Genomic DNA, 17,909 nt, shown 5'->3' with positions numbered 1-17,909 from the left:
AAACCTGTAAAATGCAGTTTATTTAAAGTTTCATGTGGAATAGCTTCTTTTTTCCAAAGCTAGCTGTATATTTCCACATGAAGGAAAAGATATTCGAAACACCAAACCTGTGTGTGTGGAGGGGGGCGTCTTAAAAGGCCGGATCATCCGCTTTAAGCTCTATTAATCCGCCGAACGCTGCTACGCACACAGCTTATCTGCACTCATCCTGGTTTCTGCAGGACTCCCTGAGGACCAAACCAGGAGGAGTTTTAAATGTAAATGATTGATTTGTTGTGTTGTTGTGCTGTTGTGCGTCCTTCCTTCGCTCCAGCCGTGGCAGTCTGAAGAGGAGGGGTCCTGGCTCAGGGAGTACCCCGTCACACTCATGCAGTTCTTCAGGTATCTCTACCACAACGTGCCCGACCTGGCACCCATGTGGCACAGTCCCGAGTTCCTCTGCGCCCTGGCGGCCTCCGTCTTCCCCTTCAACATCAGACCGTACTCGGAAATGGTGAGTCTGCTGAGTCATGGCAGACTTTGGGGTTAAAAACATAACATCTCATCACAGGCATCAGAAACCCTTTCAAACTGCTGCAGATTTATTGTGATGGGGCTGTAAAAACCTGAAGCTTTCACCCATCTGGAGTCGGCAGCGCTGTAATCTTCACTTTTTAGAGAACAAAGGCTGAGCTTTCTGACAGCTCGCTTCATAAAATTATGGGCTGACAAACACGACTCCTGGATGGGAAATGACAGAACACTACACTTCCTGGTATTTTATTTAATGTAATTCAACAGTTATATCAAAAACTGCAGTAATCTCATGATCTATAATACATAAAGGACACTTACTCATATCTAATGATCTACATCCATCTTACATGGACGGGTGCGTTAAAAAGAATCTGTCTGCTGAAACACTAGAAGGCAATTAGCAATGGAAGGGTTACATTTTTTAATGGAGGTTATTTTTGATCTAAAATAATAAATAACTTTTAACCTTCAGCTCCAGATAAAAGTGGAACGATCAATTTGCTGAATATTATTGTTGTATTGGTGATTGATGATAATCTTGGCCACAGTTGGATATAGATGTGATGTATATAATAATCAATGGGCTTCCAATTTGAATCCTTGATAAATCACAGGATTGGTTTCGCTTTTTCGTTAAGAAAATATAAATGAATTTACGCTTTCCTGCCTGCAGGTGAGCGATTTGGACGATGAAGCCGGCTCACCCACCGAAGAGTTCAAGGCCTTCGCCGGGGACTCTGGGATGAACCGCAGTCAGTCCGAGTACTGTAACGTGGGCTCCAAAACCTCCCTGACCAACCACCCGGCCAAGAAGTACGTGTTTGACTTCATGAGGGTCCTGATCATGGACAACCTGTGCATGACGCCGGCCAGCAAGCAGACGCCCATCGTCGACCTTCTGCTGGAGGTGAATACGTGACAACAGACCCACAGCACGGTCTTGATTTGAGTAAACACGAGTCCTGAATGTCTCCAGCTGCGGTTCTGTTCCCTCCACAGGCCTCCCCGGAGCGATCCACCAGGACCCAGCAGAAGGAGTTTCAGTCCAACATCCTGGACGGGGTCATGGAGCATCTGCTGGCTGCTGACGTTCTGCTGGGTCAGAGTCCTCACCACACCCATACACAACAAGACAAGTCAAAGCACACAGACATCATCGCCACGACAACCTTGAATGTCAGAGATTAGCAGAGGAAGAGGGCACCTTCAGATTACTCTGGATCTGTGCTGCCAGAGACGGCAATAATGGCTCAGCTTGGACTGTTTTCTGACAATTTCTGCAGTCTGACGCAGAGAGAACTGTTCCCTGAAAACTATTTTTATAAATGAAGAAAACATGTTTTTCTATCATCGATGTGACAAAATCAAACTCTGCCAGTCGCAGCACATTGTTCATACTCCAGAGTCTCTTCCTTCATTAGTTCATTTATGTCACTGACCACAGGAAACATGGTACTCAGGTGTTTAACCGTTTGTCTCCGTCTCCGTCCAGGTGAAGACGCCTCCCTGCCCCTGAGCAGCAGCGGCAGTTATCAGATCCTGGTCAACAACGTCTTCTACTTCACCCAGCGGGTGGTGGACAAGCTGTGGCAGGGCATGTTCAACAAGGACTCCAAGCTGGTGGTGGACTTCATCGTGCAGCTCATCGGACAGGTACAGACAGAACCGCCTCGGTCGTCTCTGGAGAACAACAGAAATCTGGATTTGGAGAAAAGTCTTACTGCAGATTTCTACTGAGAATAATAATTATCAGTGAACTGAATGTGTGACTCGATAAGAACAGTCTGCCATCATCTGTAATCTTTACTGCTGCTCTGAGCTGGAGCTGAAGCCTTAAACCTCCATTCTTTTTAATGACAACAGCTTTTAAAAAGAAGCCAGATTGTATTGAAGTCTATGGGAAAAATGTCCCCCCTCTCTGATTTATTAGCTCAGTAAACGAGTTTATGGCCTTATTGACTATTCATTTTTTAAATGATGCTCCCATTTAGAGGAAAATAGAAGCAGGGGATCGATTGGGGGCAGGGCTCCTGTGTGACTGCGGCACTCACACCCAATATTTTTTGTGTAAAACAATATTAGATAGTGCAGTCGAGTTATAGCTGCAGCAGAATGCATCGAGATTCAGCCTGTTTGTTCCTGAGCAGAATGACGGATGGAGAGACGAAACATCCTTCCCCTTCCAGTGAAAGCAAACGATGAACTCACTCAGAATGAAATTAGATCTGCAGCATCCATCTGATGTCGACGCTCACTTTAGCAAATAAAAAGACAAAAATGAGCAGAAATGAGATGCAGCAGCTGCTCCATCGTAATCCAGAGTGACAGGTGTGTGTCATTGTTGGTGCGTTCTGAGAGAGACGTGAAATAATCTAAATGTTTTGAACCCTTTTATCAGCTTTACCTTCAAAAACAAACCAGAAAAAATGATCATCAAAGTTTCTGAGCCAGATCTGTCGTTGTCTGTCTCTCATCATCGTGTACAGAGTTTAGCGGTGAAAGGTCAAAGGTCCCTGTGGCAGAGCTTTACCATTCTGTCCTGATGAGCGAGTGAGAACATTAGGAGATTAACCATCAGGTGCTGCTGTGTCGTGGAAATATCCCGCTTTAATTCGGCTTGCAACTCAACGCCTAGTTACAGTCTGGATTTAGAATTATTTCCGTTTTCATTTCACTCAGATGACTCAAATTATCAAACCCAGAGGACGGAAGAGGAGCACTTCCACTGCAGACGCTTACAATTTAAAACAATTCCTGAACAAACTGGGAGTTTCTTCTTTGCTTTTCTCATTTTGGCAGTGCTCTGATTTCATCAGTTTACACACACAGCAGCCAGCACAACATAGAACAGAATGAAAAGGATTTTATTCACGTCACTGATTTGTAGTTGTGTGTTTACTCTTTGGGTCCTTCAGCATTTCTCTGCTCAGACACTGTAACAACAAAGGTACACACACGACTTAACCCAGTTCAGCCCCGTGTGCTCTGCTGAAGCAGCTTTATCGACCCCAGCAGTGGAACCAAATCTCTTTTCCCTTTACCTTCCTCCGTTTTCTGTCTCTGCTGTTTGTTACTTTTACTCCCTCACCTGTTTGTTCCCCTCCTCCAGTCGAAGAGGCGCTCTCAGGGTCTTTCTCTGGACACCATCTACCACTGTCTGAACCGGACCGTGCTCTACCAGCTCTGTCGACCCCACAAGACGGTGGCCCAGCAGGTGGCCCTGCTGGACGCTTTGCGGGTCCTGACCGTCAACCGCAACCTGGTGCTCGGGCCAGGAAACCACGACCAGGACTTCGTGGCCTGTCTGGCTCACTGCTTCATCTGCCTGCACAGTGGGAGGTAAGGAGACTCTTTAAAATGCATTTATTCTCCTATAAAGAAGAAATGACTCCTGATGTCACCAAGATGAGCAAATATCAGGCCACTTTTTAGCCAAGTTAATTAAAGTGTGTCACTTCTTTGTAGATTTGTGTTTGAGCCTTTTGTATTTTAACAGTAAAGCAGTTTCAATGATGACTTTTGGAAAAACCTAATAATCAGACAAAGACAAAGTGTGACTCGTCACATGAAGTCAGGAGGCACATATGGTTTCATATTTGTTTCTTTTTGTGGATCTTCATAAAATTATTCCTCAGTCGCTCTGCCTGAGTGTCATCAGGTTACCGTACAGTCGCACCCCTTCCGGTTTTGTTGTTGTACACAACAGGGGAGTGTTATTGTGTTTGTGCGAGCAGAAATAATGAGTTTCTGAAGCTGCAGCAGGTGGGAGGAGCCTGAGATCCCCTCCATGCTGGGAACACGGTCTGTAACTGAGCCGCCTGCTGTGTCTGTCTCTGCAGCAGCGTGGAGGGCTTCGGTCTGGAGGCCGAGGCCAGGATGACGACCTGGCACGTCATGATCCCCACGGAAAACGAGGCTGACGCCACGCACAGTCACGACGTTAGCGAGGGTGAGGCTGGTTTTTAGAGCGTCTCTGTTGAGAAACATCTCCAATACGTGTCAGTGGATTTCTGTTTCATTTCACTCTCTGATTTTAAAGCTTGATCCAGTTGGATGAGCTTTGTTTAATTAATTTGTCTCTTTGACACGAGGGGATATGATGTGATCCATAATCTGTAGGTAGCAACAGTGACAAAGAAATCAAACGATTAATCAAAGTGATATATTTTAGCATGTTTTGAGACACACTGGGAGATTAACTGTCAGGTCAATGAAACAGGTGAAGAGGCAGCTGAGACAGCTCGTCATGTTGTCGTTGTTGTGCGTCTGTGCAGGACGGCAGCTGCTGCTGAAGGCCGTGAACCGTGTGTGGACGGAGTTGATGCACAGCAAGCGCCAGATGCTGGAGGACATCTTCAAGGTGTCCCTGCCCTGTAACGACAGAGGCCACGTGGACATCGCCACGGCCCGGCCTGCCCTGGAGGAGCCTGCCCTGAAGAGCTGGCAGAACCACCTGGGTGAGGAAAGACAGCCTCCACACGGGCTAAAGGTCCAAATGGTCCACAAATAATTCTGTGGTGTAATAAACATTTAACAAACATTTTAGCAGCAATATGCACACTTAAATCCAGATGCACTGTTGTGTTCAGGGAAGAATTCACACCGTATTTTTCCTCTTGCCTGTGAGGACCGTGAAGATGTTTGATGGGTAAACATGATATGTGAATTATTGCCCTCTTTGTGCGCTCTACTCTGTTCAGCCCACGAGAGGAAGTGCATCAGTCGTGGTGAAGCGGTGGTGCCAGCGACTCAGTCCAAACTGTCCAGAGTCAGCAGCGGCTTCGGCCTGTCGAAGCTCGGCGTCCGCCGCAACAAGAAGGAGAACAGCCTGAACAAGAACAACCTGTCCGCACAGGTATGCACAAAAAAAACGACGACAACGCACAACATCCACACACATGAGCTGTTTCAATATGGACTTGTGTTTGTGGTCAACAGGAGACTTTCCAGTGGATGTTCACACACATCGCTGTGGTTCGAGACCTGGTGGCCATGCAGTACAAGGAATATCAAGAGGTAGCAGATGAGAATGTTTCCTGGATGGTGGAATAGATCAGACATAATACTGAGCTCTGACTGACTGACCGCTCTCCCCTCGACCCCAGCGGCAGCAGAATGCCCTCAAATACGTGACGGAGGAGTGGGCGTCCATCGAGTACGAGCTGCTGCGGGAGCGAGGCCTCTGGGGGCCCCCCATCGGCTCCCACCTGGACAAGTTTGTGCTGGAGATGACGGAAGGGCCCTGCAGGATGAGGAAGAAGATGGTCCGCAACGACATGTTCTACATCCATTACCCATACATCCCCGAGACGGAGGCAAACACCAGCTCTGCACAGGTACGACTGATGAGAATAAATAGAACGCACAATAAAAATGTTCCACAGACGTGACAGTAAAAAGTCATTCCTTTGGGCCGCAGCTCCATCTAACACTCGTTAGCCCGGACGGCTCAAAGAAACCCGCCGTGTTGACAGACTTTGTGTCCGTCGCGGTTGGCGGTCTTTCCTGCAGAGTGTAAGAATAACTCTCCTGAATTAGATCTGCTGGACGAGCTCATCGGCGTCATGTGAGGACGCGACACCAACAGCCGGCGGCTCGCTTTCCCAGGCACCGCCAGGACACATTTAGCTTTGTTTGCTCCACAAATAACGCCACGGGTGCCTCCCTTCACTCTGCTGCCATTAATCTGGTCAGGAAGTTGCACACAGAAAGCTCACTTTTAGCCTTGAAGCATTTATTTATCCTTAGAAGAATCTCCTGATCATCAATACAAATATGGATCGAATCATTTAGTGTTTCTGTGTGACACCTTCAGATTTAAAGAGTGTCAGAAGTCTAACGACGGCTTTAATTCATGAACCTCCTCAGGCCAGCTCATGATATATAACTCACACGTGTTCAGGGACTGAATGTGGGACTTTGAGTCGTTCATCTGAAGAAGCCGCTCAGTTTTCTTCTTAAGGTTCCTGTTTAAATGCATATTTTTATTTTTACACTTTAAACCAACAAAAGATTCAGTGACAGTGTTTGTAAAAAGTGTGGAGGACTGGTAGGTGTCTGTACACGAGGAAACTCATCTCCCTCCCCCCATTAGGTCTTTTTTCCATTTTCAACATCATCCAGCTGGCAGAGCGGCAGAAAAACAAACAGCCCCCGAGCAGAAGGGAAAGTAAAACATTATCTTTGTGCAGTGATTTGACAAAAAGCTGAACTTCAGAAGTTAGTTTATTCTGAGAAATGAAGGAGCAGCCTCCAGTTTTCAGCACGCCGAGCAGCTCGTGAGGTTGTCAGTCTGATGGCTCCCTGTCTTTGCCCCCTGCAGCCCCCCTCCCCCCCTCTGGTCCCCCTGATACCCTCAGCGCTGGCTGAGCTCCTTGAGCGTGCACAGGTACATCCCTGAAGCCAACCTGGATGAAATCACCGCCTGGCGTGAACGCATGTTAATGTGTTAAAGGAAGTGAAAACGTGGACTGGCTGTTTCCTCTTTCCTGTCCGGAAGCTGCCTGCCGCCTCCAGTGATGTCAGGAGTTTGATGCTTTAACCAAAGAAAATGTGTTCAGACGTGTTCGATGATGAGCGTGTTTTGCATGTGCGGCCGTTTGCACTGCTGGTTCACAGTCACATTCCAGTCTGACATAACAAAAATCAATCTGCTGCCCTCACATACATCACGTCACTGTTTGAGAAGGAACTTAAAATGACACTAACTGACTTCTTGACTTTGTTGTGCAGTGATTTCTTTGGTGTGTAACTAAAATCATTTTACTTTTACTTGCTGCTCGTACTTGTGTCACTGAATCTGTGATCGAATCTGGTTCATGTGCAGGAACACAAACGGACACACAAGAAAAAGGCGCAGAAAAAATAAAACGGATTGTAAAATATGATGATCATATGAAATCCATCCGGCCTTATTCTTCCTCCCTTCCCAGAAGCCTTTGCGGTACCGACGGGCCATCAGCTACGACAGTAAGGAGTACTACATGCGCCTGCTGTCCGGAAACCCCGGCATGTACCAGCACTCTGTGGAGCACAGCACGGAGGGAGAGACGACCCAGCATGAGCCCGAGCACGGCGAGGACACCATCGCTAGAGTCAAAGGTAGAGAGACGGGAGCCACTTCTGTCCGGGCGGGGTCAGAGGTCGAAACAGAAGAGTTTATCTGTTTATCCCCGCTGAGAAACGTATCTCCTGTTCCCTTCAAGTGAAACTCAGAATTTTGAATCACTATCACCCGCCCTTCTCCCTTCTGCCCTCCAGGTCTGGTGAAGGCCCCCCTGAAGAGGTCTCGGTCCACGGCGGACGGCGCCGACGAGGACAGTCAGGAGCAGCTTCAGGAACAGCTGTTAGAGTCCGGGGGCCCCGAGGAGGAGCAGAGGACGGACAACACGTCGCTGCTGCGTCTGCTGGAGGAGGGAGAGAAGGTCAGAGAGAGACGAGTGACCGATTTAAGACGAACACAGACTGAGCCGCCCTGAGCTCACCAGTTTAACTGTCTTCGTCAGATTTTATAAAACTCCAGCTGCAGGACTGAACGTCACAAGCGCACAAACAATGTTCTTTAAATCTCACCCTTCAGTGACGATGCTGAGGGGAAACGGCACCGTTTATTATATCATCGTACTCCGTCTGAACTTTGTGATCTTTTTCTCACACCGTCTGATCCAGATCCAGCACATGTACCGCTGCGCCCGGGTCCAGGGTCTGGACACCAGCGAGGGTCTGCTGCTCTTCGGCAAAGAGCACTTCTACGTCATCGACGGCTACACCATGACCGTGTCCCGGGAGATCAGGGACATCGACACGCTGCCACCCAAGTACGTCCCCCCACCTGCCTCCTCCGAATCTCACTGCAGTGGGAGTTCCTGCTGCCGGGATGATGTAATGCTGCTGATGGAGCATGCGCCGAGAAACGCAGCAAAGCTTTTTCTGTGTTCTTCCTTTGAGGGAACTTGCTTTGTTCCTGTGAGGCACCGCTGGAGAACAGCCAAAAAAAAAAAAAAAAAACCCAGATGGCACCGAGATTTTATCCCGAACCCCTCCTGTGTTTCAGGCCCTTCTCCCTCCACATAGTCCTGCACTAATCAGAATTTAGTTTGTGCTTCTCCAGGATTTACTGTGAATAGAAGAAACACAATGATCAGCAGCCACTTTAGATTTTAGTAAAAATGAAATTATTTTGTAAATAAACAGCTCAGCAGTAACGCTGGAGGACTTGGAGATCTCGATGTTCTTGATGGGTAAAACTGAACGCATCACTTTGTGTTTTCTGCGTTCAGTCTGCACGAGGCCATCATCCCCAGAGGAGCCCGTCAAGGCCAGAGCCAGCTGAAGAGAACCTGCAGCATCTTCGCCTACGAAGACATTAAGGAGGTGCACAAGAGGCGCTACCTGCTGCAGGTCAGCACACACACACCTTCTGTTTTTGGTCCTGACGCTCCACCGTCTGGGTTTTGTGGCATAAATGGAGAATTAATGTTTTCTGTGTGTCTTCCAGCCGATGGCGGTGGAAGTCTTCTCAGCAGACGGCAGGAATTACCTGTTAGCCTTCCAGAAAGGCGTCCGCAACAAAGTTTACCAAAGGTACGAAACTTCTGCACCGCTACTGTCCCACCCTCAGCGTTTCCTGTCAAATAAAACTAAACAACACTTTTAGTGCATTCACCCACCGAAGCACTGACTGAAGCTGGTTCATCAGGATTCTACAAATATGGATTTTACACACGTTGCTTCATTCAGACGCAGCTGTATATTTTTATTTTTCGGCCAGTTATGCCTTTAACTGGACAGACTTGGTTTAAACTATGAATTGTTGATTCCCTGCAGGTTCTTGGCCGTGGTGCCTTCACTGGCCGACAGCTCAGAGTCGGTTTCAGGCCAAAGGCCGAACACCAGCGTCGAACAGAGGTAAGGATGATAGGCTGGTGTTAAAGCCTTCACATGAATCCAGGGTTCGGCCTTCTGTAGTAATTTCTTGTATCTGTCAGTTCTGGTCTCCTCAGCACTCTGGTTGGAGAGAAGTCCGTGACTCAAAGATGGGAGGTAGGAAACGCAGACTCGCCGTCTGAATCTAAAGCTCTGTGAACTGTAAGGCGAAGTGTTGTGACCTGAGTGATCTGATTTTTCAGAGAGGAGAGATCAGTAACTTCCAGTACCTGATGCACCTGAACACGCTGGCAGGACGCTCCTACAATGACCTGATGCAATACCCGGTCTTCCCCTGGATCCTCGCCGACTACGATGCCGAGGTTGTCGACACACAGGATGTTGTTAGTTATGTTGTTACGGCGACAGCAACAGGCTTTTAACACTAAATCCGTGTTTACCAGGAACTGGACCTGAGCAACCCCAAGACCTTCCGCAACCTCGCCAAGCCGATGGGCGCCCAGACTGACGACAGACTGACGCAGTACAAGAAGAGGTACAAGGACTGGGAGGACCCCAACGGTAAGGCCGCAGATGGAGGGAGTTCAGGATAGGTTAAAGCTTTTATTTTGGAAAATCAGAGTAGATAGATTCTTCATTTTGAAGATTCTGAAGCCTTTTTTTTGGGGGAGGGGGTGTATCTCAGACTGAGACCAGAAACTCATCAGGAAAACGTTTACACTTTCCCATAGACTTCAATATGAGGGTGGAGGAGACATTTTCTTCAGATCTATGAATGTTGTTCTTTGCCCCCCCCAGGGGAAACCCCGGCCTACCACTACGGCACCCACTACTCCTCCGCCATGATCGTGGCGTCCTACTTGGTGCGGATGGAGCCGTTCACCCAGATTTTCCTCAGACTTCAGGTCTGATCAGCACTTTTCCTCCTTCCTCTGCTTTCGTGGACTCTGGTTTGAAAAAGATGCTCATTGTTTTGTGTGTTTTGTTTTTTTGTTGTTTTTTTTTAGGGAGGTCACTTCGACCTGGCTGACAGGATGTTCCACAGCGTGCGTGAAGCCTGGCTCTCCGCCTCCAAACACAACATGGCCGACGTCAAGGAGCTCATCCCCGAGTTCTTCTACCTGCCGGAGTTCCTGCTCAACTCCAACAACTTCGATCTGGGTCAGTATGAGGAAATGGTGACAAACTGCCAAATCGAACTGAGCGCACGAGAATTAACGATCTGTTTGACGGACAGGCGCCAAGCAGAACGGCACCAAGCTGAGCGACGTGATCCTGCCGCCGTGGGCCAAGGGCGACCCCCGAGAGTTCATCAGAGTCCACAGAGAGGTATGACCCTCCACCCGCTCGCCGCAGCGTTTCAGTGCGGGAGAGCAGGCCTCCGTCTAACCCCTGTCTCGTCCCCTCGCCGTCCGTCTGCAGGCGCTGGAGTGCGACTACGTGTCGGCTCACCTCCACGAGTGGATCGACCTGATCTTCGGCTACAAGCAGCAGGGTCCGCCGGCCGTGGAGGCGGTCAACGTCTTCCATCACCTGTTCTACGAGGGTCAGGTGGACATTTACAACATCAACGACCCGCTCAAGGAGACGGCGACCATCGGCTTCATCAACAACTTCGGCCAAATCCCCAAACAGGTCAGAAACCGGCTCCTCTCAGCTCTGAAGTCTCACCTGTGCTGACCATCACTACGGCTAACTTCCTGACTTTGTTTGTCCCAGCTCTTTAAGAAGCCCCACCCTCCCAAACGGGTGCGCAGTAAAGCCAACGGGGACGTGGCGAGCATCCCTCCAAGCTCCAGTGGTGACAAAATCTTCTTCCATCATCTGGACAATCTCAGACCTTCACTAGTGCCGGTCAAAGGTACGGACCGACTCTGCTGATCATCTGGTGTCTGTTGGCATCCTCTGATTAGTCACATGACATCACTTCCTGTCTGTAGAGCTCAAAGAGCTGGTGGGGCAGATCGTGTGCACCGATAAGGGCATCCTCGCCGTGGAGCAGAACAAAGTGCTGGTTCCCCCAACCTGGAGCAAGACCTTCGCCTGGGGCTACGCTGACCTCAGCTGCCGCCTGGCGAACTACGAATCTGACAAGGTCTGTGGGGGCTAACGAGGGGGGACTCATCCAGCCGGCGTGGAGTGAATCAGCAGATTTTCCTCCTCCGTTGTTGTTCTGGGTTTCCCTCTGCTGGTGCTGGAATGGAAACACACTCCATTTTCCATTTTACAGCTTCTCCTTCAGAGACAGCAGATTCTTCTAGAAAAGCTTTCGTTGGTCTTCTCTCATATATCTGTAAATCTGATCTGCCTCCAGGCCCTGGTGGTGTACGAATGTCTGTCGGAATGGGGTCCGATCCTGTGCGCCATTTGTCCGAACCCCAAGCTGGTCATCACCGGCGGCACCAGCACCGCCATCTGTGTGTGGGAGACAGGAACCTCCAAGGAGAAGGCCAAGTGTCTGGTGCTCAAACAGGTAAAAACAAAGTAAAACTGATGCATGTAGAGGAGGCTCGACGGAAATGTTACGATGTTGGACGGTCAGATACACGCCTGTAATAACTGTGTCGTATCGCAGGCGTTGCTGGGCCACACGGACGCCGTGACGAGTCTGACGGCGTCGTCGGCGTACCACATCGTTGTCAGCGGCTCACGGGATCGAACCTGCATCATCTGGGACCTCAACAAGCTTTCCTTTGTCACACAGCTCAGAGGACACCGAGCTCCGGTCTCTGCTCTGTGTATCAATGAACTGACGGTGGGTTGGAGCTCTGATGTCACAGGGGGAGGAGTCACATGTACTCGGACTCTGACACTGTGTGTGTTTGTGTGTGCGCAGGGCGACATCGTGTCGTGCGCCGGCACCTACATCCACGTGTGGAGCATAAACGGCAGCCCCATCGCCAGCGCCAACACCTTCACGGGACGCAGCCAGCAGATCCTGTGCTGCTGCGTGTCGGAGATGAACGAGTGGGACACTCAGAACGTCATCGTCACGGGACACTCCGACGGGGTCGTCAGGGTAACGCCGCCATCTTTGATTTCCCAGAATGTGTTTGTGGTGTTTTCATGACAAAAGGTGAAGTTCATCCTTGTTTTAGTTTTGGAGAATGGAGTTCCTCCAGGTCCCAGAAACGCCTGCTCCAGAGCCGCTGGAGCCAGATGTGCCTGACTGCTGCGGCGAGGAAAAGATCGGTCAGTTCAAGTTTCCTGAGCTAATAAATCGAGTGAAAAGTGGGAACGTTTTCCAATAGATTTCAATCAATCACTCAATGGTCATTAAGAAACAGTTTGAGTCTATGTCCAGTTAAATCAGTGACGGAGCAGCTTCTCGTTTTATTTTCCCATCATCCCGTTTGCATCTCAGAAGGTGGCGAGAGTCACAACGGAGACGACGACAGCAGCGAGTCGGACGGAGACGAGCCCAGTCTGAGCCAGGAGCCCAAAGCGCCGCGAAACCCGTCGGCGGGCGGAGGCAGCCAGCCCGGCAGCGCCGTCCACAGACCCCGAGGTACTCGGAGCTTCCGTCTCCACGTTTGAACGTTCCACTGTAGAGTTCACGCTGACCGATAAAATGCTCTCAGGTACCTCCGCCCGAACCGGAGCCTCGTGGTCGATGGACAGCGGCTCCGACGACTCCCACCGCTGGTCGGACACCCTCAGCATCGACGAGAAGGACGGCTTCGTGTTCGTCAACTACTCCGAGGGCCAGACCAAAGGCCCCCACCCCCATCCGGCTCACCCGGGCCCTGGCTCGGTGCCGCAGCCCCTCCAGCCCTCCGCCACGGAGGCTCGGACCTACAACCAGCTCCGGGCCGGTGAGTCTCCGGGAGGTTTTCAGGTCTAAAGCAAAGAACGCTGTCTGCTGTGTTGTTAAGGTGTGTGTGCGGTTTGTGTGTCCGCAGGCTACAGATGGGAGCGCCAGCTGGTCTTCCGGAGCAAACTCACCATGCACACGGCCTTCGATCGCAAGGACAACGCCCACCCGGCAGAGATCTCCTCACTCGCCATCTCCAAGTAAGACAGCCGAGCGTCTGAAGGCGAAGCGGCCGACATGACGCTCACAAAGCACGACATCTGATCCAAATCTGTCGTCCTCTCCTCAGGGACCACAGTAAGATCCTGGTGGGCGACGGGCGCGGCCGCGTCTTCAGCTGGTCGGTCAGCGACCAGCCGGGCCGGTCGGCGGCCGATCACTGGGTGAAGGACGAGGTCGTGGACAGCTGCTCCGGCTGCACGGTCCGATTCTCCCTCACCGAGCGACGCCACCACTGCAGGAACTGCGGGCAGCTCTTCTGCCAGAAGTAAGACCGCCATTTTGTTTACTGTGCAGCTTTAGTTGTTCTGTTTCAAATCCGTTAGCATGAAGCTTCCTCTGTGACGCCGCTGCTCTCTTCCTGCTCCGGCTCTTCTGAGCGTTTAGAAAAGTGTTTTTGTCTCGTCGTGTTTTTCAGGTGCAGTCGTTTCCAGTCGGAGATCAAAAGGCTGAAGATCTCGTCTCCGGTCAGAGTTTGTCAGAACTGTTACTACAACCTGCAACACGAGCGAAGCGTCGAGGACGGCTGCAGGAACTAAGCTCCGCCTCCACCGCCACCTCCTGAGGAGTGCCCTCCTCAACACCTCCCACCTCACCGTTTGTCCCGCCCCCTTTCATATTGTAACCACACGCACTGCAACAGGAGGGAACGTCTGCAGAAAAGGCTCAATCACAGCTCCACGGCCTGGAGGAAAAAAACAAACACGGCACGCTTGAATCAATCCGCCGCCATCGACGCTTCAAGGTCAACAACAGGGAAAACTTCCTCTTTCACTGCAAAACACAAGAAACTTGTGCATACTGTAAATATTTCCATGACCTTTTTAACTGTAAGAGACAAACAGAACAAAAAATAAGGTCCATGAGAAGAAGAAAACAAACTAAACTGCCTGTAACATAGCGTCGTGACTAACCACTCCTGGCTTTAAACAAAAAAAAACAACAAATCGATCGTGTGCAGTCAGGACAACTTCAGAGGAAATAACACGGAGGGAGATGAATGTCAATAATTAAGTCTGGGGGTTGAACATACTTGTGGATCTAGTTATGCAAAACTCTTTATGATTTTATGCTTATCTTTTTTTTGTTGTTGTTATTGTTGTTTACAAAAATGTGATTTATTTTGTGTGTCTGTTGCCCACAGTCGAGCCGTCACCCTCACAGAGATTTACTTCCTGTTCCTGATCCATTTCATTTTCAGATGGAAACACAGAAAACAGGAAACATATCACTTTATTTCAGTTTCTTCTTTTTTATCTGTGGAGAGAAAACGTGTTCATCTGTGAGAAGCTACTGCACAGAAAAGGGACTTGTGTGATTTTTATTTGTCGTCTTTCGATCCTGTGGCATTATTCCAGACACCGTAACGCAGTCTCCGTTCTTCGGCCGACAAAATCATGAAATCAAGAAGCGTTAACTTGCTGAGTTTAGTCGAGGAGGAAAAAAGTGACATGAAATGGAACCTTTGACTTTCATATCGGCTGCTCTTCGACACCAAACTCTGTTTTTATTCTTTTATATAATCAGATCGATCGTGTTGGCAGAGAAACGCCGAGCGCTTTATTTAAATATGTATCCAGAGTTAGTGAAGACTCATCTCCAGGCTTTTGTTGTGAGTTTGTTTGGTCATCGTCCTTCAGGAGCTGTGTCATAAAAGTACTAAAGTACAAGGACATTATTATAAATTCAGCAACAGGAAACCGTTCAGGCACGATAAAACAGTGACGAAGCAAATTCAACAGCTGAGAGAAAAATGTCCTGTAGATTTCCTCGTGGAGTCAGAAAGTCAAAGGAAACGTTTTCATGAGCACAGCTTTCCAATTCTCACAGTTTGAGTGAACGATCCCACTTCTTCTGTGTGTTCATGGTTTTTTTTTTTTGTGCGTCTGTGGGCAACAACTGTGCATCAAAGTGCTGCTTACTTTCTTTCCTGGAGACACTTTTTTGTCCTTTTTGGTTCCCAGAGTCTCAAATGTGTTAAAAAAAAAAAAAAAAAGAGAGAGAGAACTTTAACATTCAGCCCACAGATCCGGCGTTATACTAACAATATGCACTCCTTCCTGTTACTGTAATTTAACGTGCAATCATGCCATCTAGCTGAAAACGGCCGAGTCGGCTTCTATCAATCAAACTTTTCTTTTGCACCTTCATATGTACAAAAAAAAAGTCAAGAGGATTCATGACTTTCATTGAATGCAGTTTTACGTTGTGGTTTTAACAGAAAGGTGCATTTCACAGCCGATAAATGAACTGTACAAAGTATTTATGCAATTATAACTGGTTTTAGATTTTTTTAATGATTATTGCGATTTCAGCAAGTTTTGTTACTTGTTGCATGTTAACACAGCTGACTTTCTGTGTCAGTGCATTGTACATGTTTTTGGCATTATGTTACCTTTTTTGGTTGGTTTCATTCTTTTTTTTTTTTTTGAGGCATTGCGTGATGAGTTAAGCTCGAGTGACAGAGTGTCAGGTTTGTGTACAGAGCTGCAGATGGCGTCCCCGACTCCGGGCGGACTTTTGTACTCTTTATGGAAAAACTTCAGGACTCGCAGAAGAAAGAGGAGGAAAAAAGAAAATCTTTGGATTATTTTGGTGGTCTGGTATTAGACTGCATTACTACAGTATCTGGTGTGCAATCTGTGATAGCTGAATGTTCCTTGTATATTTGTGTTCACTACATCCTACAAGAGAAGAAACAGTAGAGTGACCCCCCCCCCCCCCCCCCCCCCCTTACAAAAACAAAATGTTCCAATAATGCAATAGATCTGGTACTTATTCTTTTTAATTTCATTTCAATAAATAATTGCTGTTTACCACCAAATGCAGATTTGTGTGTTAATTTTCCAATTTGGGCCACTAAGTTTTGATTTGAGCAGAAATGATCATTCAAGGAGACACAAAAGGAAATTTGAGGAAACACAAGAAATAAAATGAGAGCAAAGAATGATTTTAAAGGAACATGATAACTAAAAAAACCTACCAAGCTCGAAGGTTCTGTCCAGATACTCAGAACAAGATCACAAAACGTCATTCCAATCAACAAACATGGAAAACAGATAAAACTGATCCGAGAGAAATCCCAAAAAAATGGGGTTAAAAAAATCAGACACGTATGTAATGAATGTTTGAAAGTTTAAAATAAGCCGACACTTCCTGCTTCCTGGAAAGCATTCTTACATTCACAAAGGTTTTATTTCCCAACATCTCAAGACCTGCGTTTTTTTTTTTTTTTTTTTCTGCAGCACCTTTTAACCTGTCACAGAATCACAATCAAAATTTGGATTCAGCTGATGAAAACAAACAGATGCAGATTATTTGTTCTGGTAAAATAACTACTGATGTGAGTTGCTTTGGCATCAGGGTGGTAAATACACAATGTGTTTCAACACTTGGCATTCAGTTATTGCATAACTGATCATGTGACTGTCAATAAAAATAAATACCAATATAAACAAACTTAAATTCAGTTCAACATTAATGATATGAAATTGACAAACCATTTTTACACCTACTTCCTCGTTGTGTTGATGTGCATATCAATTATCCTCCACAACTAATTCTTCTTCTTAGAAAATCCAAACTCCCCTTTTCCTTCGTATCAACCCCCCAAAATCCAAAGTCTCCCCATCAGTCAGGGCGCGATGTGTTTACTTCACCTCTCTGAGTCATGTGTGAGCTTTTTGTGTCCATGAAGTAATGCTTTCCAGGAAACATTCAGCGGCCACATGGTCAGTTACTTTTTAAAATGTGGACACACCTTTCTCATGTTAACATGAACCTCCTCAGCCACATTTGAACTGAAACAGGTTCCTGTATTTGTCTAATAAACACTGAAAATGTGCAGAAATGGTCCCAACATTCTTACATTGACGTTTATATAAAACTGTGTATGAGTGAGAGTGAGTGTGTGTGTGTGTGAGTGCGTGTGTGAGTGTGTGTGTGCGTGTGTGTGTGTGTGTGTGTCTAAGTTGGGACTCTGGTCATTATTACTGGTCACTGCAGCATGAGGCAGCTGGTCGACCAAGTATGGACTGACTGGAGAGAGAGAGAGAGAGAGAGGCTGCAGCATCAGCTGATGTTTGTAAAGTTCAACAAAGAAAACAGACAGACACCGGAAGTATTGTGGCTTCTCCTTCAAAATTATCTTCTCTTTCAACTAAATATCGCGATTTAGATATTTTCAGAGAAGAAGAGCAGACATGAAACTAAAGTTTGGCCTTTAGAGGAACAGCTCTAAAATAAAATTGGTTGGAATGTAAATTTGTATGATTTTTGTGTTTGAACTGACTTCTCACTTTGACCCCACAACATCTGAAGATACATTTTTACTTTTAGCTAAACATGTTTTCACACAACAACATCTGAAAGCTTCATATTTTCCACACAAAACAACAAATGTCGTAATATGACTGAAGAAAAAAGGCAGATTAAGTAATAATAATAATAATAATAATAATAATAATAGAATATA

General features: G+C 47.6%; 1 protein-coding gene across 1 annotated transcript in view; it reads left to right on the top strand.

Moving 5' to 3' along the window:
- wdfy3 (WD repeat and FYVE domain containing 3) overlaps nt 1-15,601 on the top strand; it is a 66,736-nt gene extending 51,135 nt beyond the window's left edge. Inside the window, exons 35-69 of the mRNA XM_029509972.1 lie at nt 314-493; nt 1,190-1,423; nt 1,516-1,615; nt 2,009-2,169; nt 3,626-3,855; nt 4,356-4,465; nt 4,791-4,973; nt 5,217-5,371; nt 5,455-5,532; nt 5,622-5,852; nt 6,839-6,904; nt 7,443-7,617; nt 7,777-7,940; nt 8,185-8,333; nt 8,796-8,916; nt 9,014-9,099; nt 9,343-9,423; nt 9,504-9,558; nt 9,645-9,764; nt 9,846-9,963; nt 10,201-10,307; nt 10,410-10,563; nt 10,640-10,731; nt 10,825-11,037; nt 11,122-11,263; nt 11,343-11,497; nt 11,717-11,875; nt 11,978-12,157; nt 12,239-12,421; nt 12,501-12,598; nt 12,780-12,910; nt 12,984-13,217; nt 13,305-13,416; nt 13,506-13,703; nt 13,854-15,601. Coding sequence (XP_029365832.1) covers nt 314-493; nt 1,190-1,423; nt 1,516-1,615; nt 2,009-2,169; nt 3,626-3,855; nt 4,356-4,465; nt 4,791-4,973; nt 5,217-5,371; nt 5,455-5,532; nt 5,622-5,852; nt 6,839-6,904; nt 7,443-7,617; nt 7,777-7,940; nt 8,185-8,333; nt 8,796-8,916; nt 9,014-9,099; nt 9,343-9,423; nt 9,504-9,558; nt 9,645-9,764; nt 9,846-9,963; nt 10,201-10,307; nt 10,410-10,563; nt 10,640-10,731; nt 10,825-11,037; nt 11,122-11,263; nt 11,343-11,497; nt 11,717-11,875; nt 11,978-12,157; nt 12,239-12,421; nt 12,501-12,598; nt 12,780-12,910; nt 12,984-13,217; nt 13,305-13,416; nt 13,506-13,703; nt 13,854-13,974 — 5,076 coding nt within the window. The 3' untranslated portion in view covers nt 13,975-15,601. The remainder of the gene's footprint in view (nt 1-313; nt 494-1,189; nt 1,424-1,515; nt 1,616-2,008; nt 2,170-3,625; nt 3,856-4,355; nt 4,466-4,790; nt 4,974-5,216; nt 5,372-5,454; nt 5,533-5,621; nt 5,853-6,838; nt 6,905-7,442; nt 7,618-7,776; nt 7,941-8,184; nt 8,334-8,795; nt 8,917-9,013; nt 9,100-9,342; nt 9,424-9,503; nt 9,559-9,644; nt 9,765-9,845; nt 9,964-10,200; nt 10,308-10,409; nt 10,564-10,639; nt 10,732-10,824; nt 11,038-11,121; nt 11,264-11,342; nt 11,498-11,716; nt 11,876-11,977; nt 12,158-12,238; nt 12,422-12,500; nt 12,599-12,779; nt 12,911-12,983; nt 13,218-13,304; nt 13,417-13,505; nt 13,704-13,853) is intronic.
- The last annotated feature ends 2,308 nt before the right edge of the window (nt 15,602-17,909 follow it).

The sequence above is a fragment of the Echeneis naucrates genome, chromosome 9 (genome assembly GCF_900963305.1).
Source record: "Echeneis naucrates chromosome 9, fEcheNa1.1, whole genome shotgun sequence".
Taxonomy (NCBI): Eukaryota; Metazoa; Chordata; class Actinopteri; order Carangiformes; family Echeneidae; genus Echeneis; species Echeneis naucrates.
The sequence above is the reverse complement of the archived record's forward strand: the minus strand, read 5'-3'. Positions and strand labels throughout refer to the sequence as shown.